This window comes from Quercus robur, chromosome 2, assembly GCF_932294415.1.
Source record: "Quercus robur chromosome 2, dhQueRobu3.1, whole genome shotgun sequence".
NCBI lineage: Eukaryota > Viridiplantae > Streptophyta > Magnoliopsida > Fagales > Fagaceae > Quercus > Quercus robur.
In genome coordinates, this window is record NC_065535.1 from 25,758,247 (window position 1) to 25,760,854 (window position 2,608).

Consider the following 2,608-nt stretch of genomic DNA (forward strand, 5'->3'; position numbering starts at 1 on the left):
ATTTTGGACTATAGAAGCTATGATATGAGTCTAAGTTGTTAAAATTACTTGTGTATTGTTATTTATTTATTTTCAGGGAGTGGTGGGAGATGATTAAGGAAACAAAAGTAAATATGTAAAAGCATACATACCCTCTTATCACTTCTAAAAAAATGTCTTATTTTCTTCTCTTGTTATTTCCCAATATCCAACCCTATACTAAACATTCTACAAGGTTGGGTATATATATGTATTTTCCTATCATTATACAAGTGATATGCAGTTCATTTGCAAGTTCTTGTATACTATAATTAGGGGTGTCTATGGGGTCAAGTTTAGTAGGGTTTTTGTTCCACCCTTTATTCCACTTGCTAATGGATTCAAAAAGACTCCACTAATGTCGGTTGTTAATGCTTGAATGATCAACTGGCTAGCCTCATTTGATATGTTGTTGGATCTAATTGGTTTCGTAGGTGTGGCACAATGAAAGCATCTTTGAAAGTCACTTGAAAATCGAGGGAAAACGGTCTCTAGATCTCTCCTGGATTTATCATCGATCTTAAGATCTTTTCATCTAAATAGTGGCATGTATCTCATGGTAGCATGTATTGAGTTTTTTGTTGAAAAAATTTGTCTTGTCGGATTTTCATGTGGGAAACCCCACACTCGACCAAACCCAACAATTGTCGAAACTAATCAAAATTCATTGGGTCAAAGCCCAAATTGAATGGGTGGATCGGTTGTTGTGGTGTTTGGACATTCGCAACTATAATTCACGAGGATATTTATCAGAGGAAGAAAAATCACAAGGATATCTTAGTCATTTTGAAACCACACGGCTAAGTATTAAAAAAAAAAAAAAAAAAAAAATACAATGAGAACCGAAGAAGCATTGAATTATCAACCTCAATCACTCTCAGTAGTCTGAGAGGGAGGGTGTGAGTGCCCAATGAAGAAAAGCCTCGTGAGGCGTTAGAGACACGCTCAATGCGCCTATTAAACAGCATACCATAACATGAAAACTCACATCACAGTCACACACCCTTCCTTGGTCCTAACGGCTCCCCAACCGCCCACGTTCTTTCCCAACCCCACTATACAAATTCCCACTCTAACACACATGCTCTTCCACTAAAACTCTCACAATTCTCTCTCTCTCTCTCTCTCTCTTTCCCTCAAACCCAAAATTCTTGATAGCTGTCAAAAAAAAATGTTCACAGCTAGTTGTGACCAAATGTTGCAGTGCCCTCCTAGGCCACTCCAAATTATGGACAGAATGTTGAAACCCAATGTTGAAATTGCTCCCAATTGCCCTCGTTGTGCTTCCTCCAACACTAAATTTTGCTACTACAACAACTACAGCTTGTCACAGCCTAGGTACTTCTGTAAAGGCTGTAGGAGGTACTGGACCAAAGGTGGTTCTCTCAGAAACGTACCAGTTGGTGGTGGTTGTCGAAAGAATCGTCGCGGCAAGTCGTCTAGGCAGCTCCCACAGACACAGCGGGGTTCGGTAACAAATTCTTCCAATTATGCCAATGACCAATCTACGGATTCTAGTTCCTCTAATGGGGATTCAAGTACCAATGGTTCGGATATTGATCTTGCTGTTGTTTTCGCTAGTTTCTTGAATCAGAACCCAAGCAATAATATTGAGCAGCCAGAGTTCATGACTGTCCCAGACTTAGTGCCTAATGATTCAAACCCACAATCTGACTCGCAGAATTGTTTAAACAGCTCAGCGTTTGAAAGCCAGAAGCCAATTGAAGAGGGTGATATACTGTTCCAAGGACTTGGTCAAGATGAGAAAGTTCAAGAATTCATGGAAGATGACGATGTGAACGCATTTGGGTTGCAGAGTTTATTGGGTGATGAAGTGGTTCAAGATGTTTTGTGGTCAGATACTGCAAGTTTGCCGAATTTAATGTGGCAACCTATGGTTCAAGTGCAAGAATTGGAGTCGTTTCAGTCCAATGATCAGTTAAGAATTTCGACCAATCTAATAAACGATTGCTGGAGTTCCTTGGATCTGTCTGGTTTTGAGGTTTTCTCAAGACCTTGACGAGCAATCTACAAGTATATTTTTTATTTTTATTTCTTCTTATTCTTCTTCGAGAAAATTTACATGTCCTTGGAAATGTTAATGGTATAGACATTAATATTATATATACAATAAAAACTATATATATGATCAGTACCCTTTCATTTTGGTAACGAATTCTTGGTTTGTGGTATTTTTATTTCTTCTATTGAAATCTCTAACCATACAAATTACAAATACCTGCTCAATTCCCAGCCCCCAAAGATTTCCAAATGAATGTCCAATGTTGCTCTTCATTTGTAGAATTCACCGTTATCTAAACCCCATGATTGCTTTGAAATCCAGATTTTTTTTTTTTTTTTTTAATAAAATGAAATTGTAAGGTTTCAATGCATAATCTCTATACAGTTTAGGGTTGTTTTAATTTTAACCATTTGTGTTTAAATTTTGTTTTCATATTCATCCTACCGTCCATTTCAACTGGTAATTTGATGATATTTGGTATTACATGAGTGATGTGACTTAAAAGTCATTACTTATCTAGTATTTAATGATGAGATTAATAACAAAATTACAAAAATAAATGATGCA

General features: G+C 37.0%; 1 protein-coding gene across 1 annotated transcript; it reads left to right on the forward strand.

Moving 5' to 3' along the window:
- Positions 1–916: 916 nt before the first annotated feature.
- LOC126713053 (dof zinc finger protein DOF3.5) lies at positions 917–2,210 on the forward strand. Its single transcript, XM_050412695.1, has one exon. The coding sequence runs from the start codon at positions 1,190–1,192 to the stop codon at positions 2,036–2,038; it is 849 nt and encodes a 282-aa protein (XP_050268652.1). The 5' UTR covers positions 917–1,189; the 3' UTR covers positions 2,039–2,210.
- Positions 2,211–2,608: the final 398 nt, after the last annotated feature.

Coding starts and splice junctions, on each gene's coding strand:
- LOC126713053 (XM_050412695.1), top strand. CDS start 1,190: ATGTTCACAGCTAGTTGTGACCAAATGTTGCAGTGCCCTCCTAGGCCA.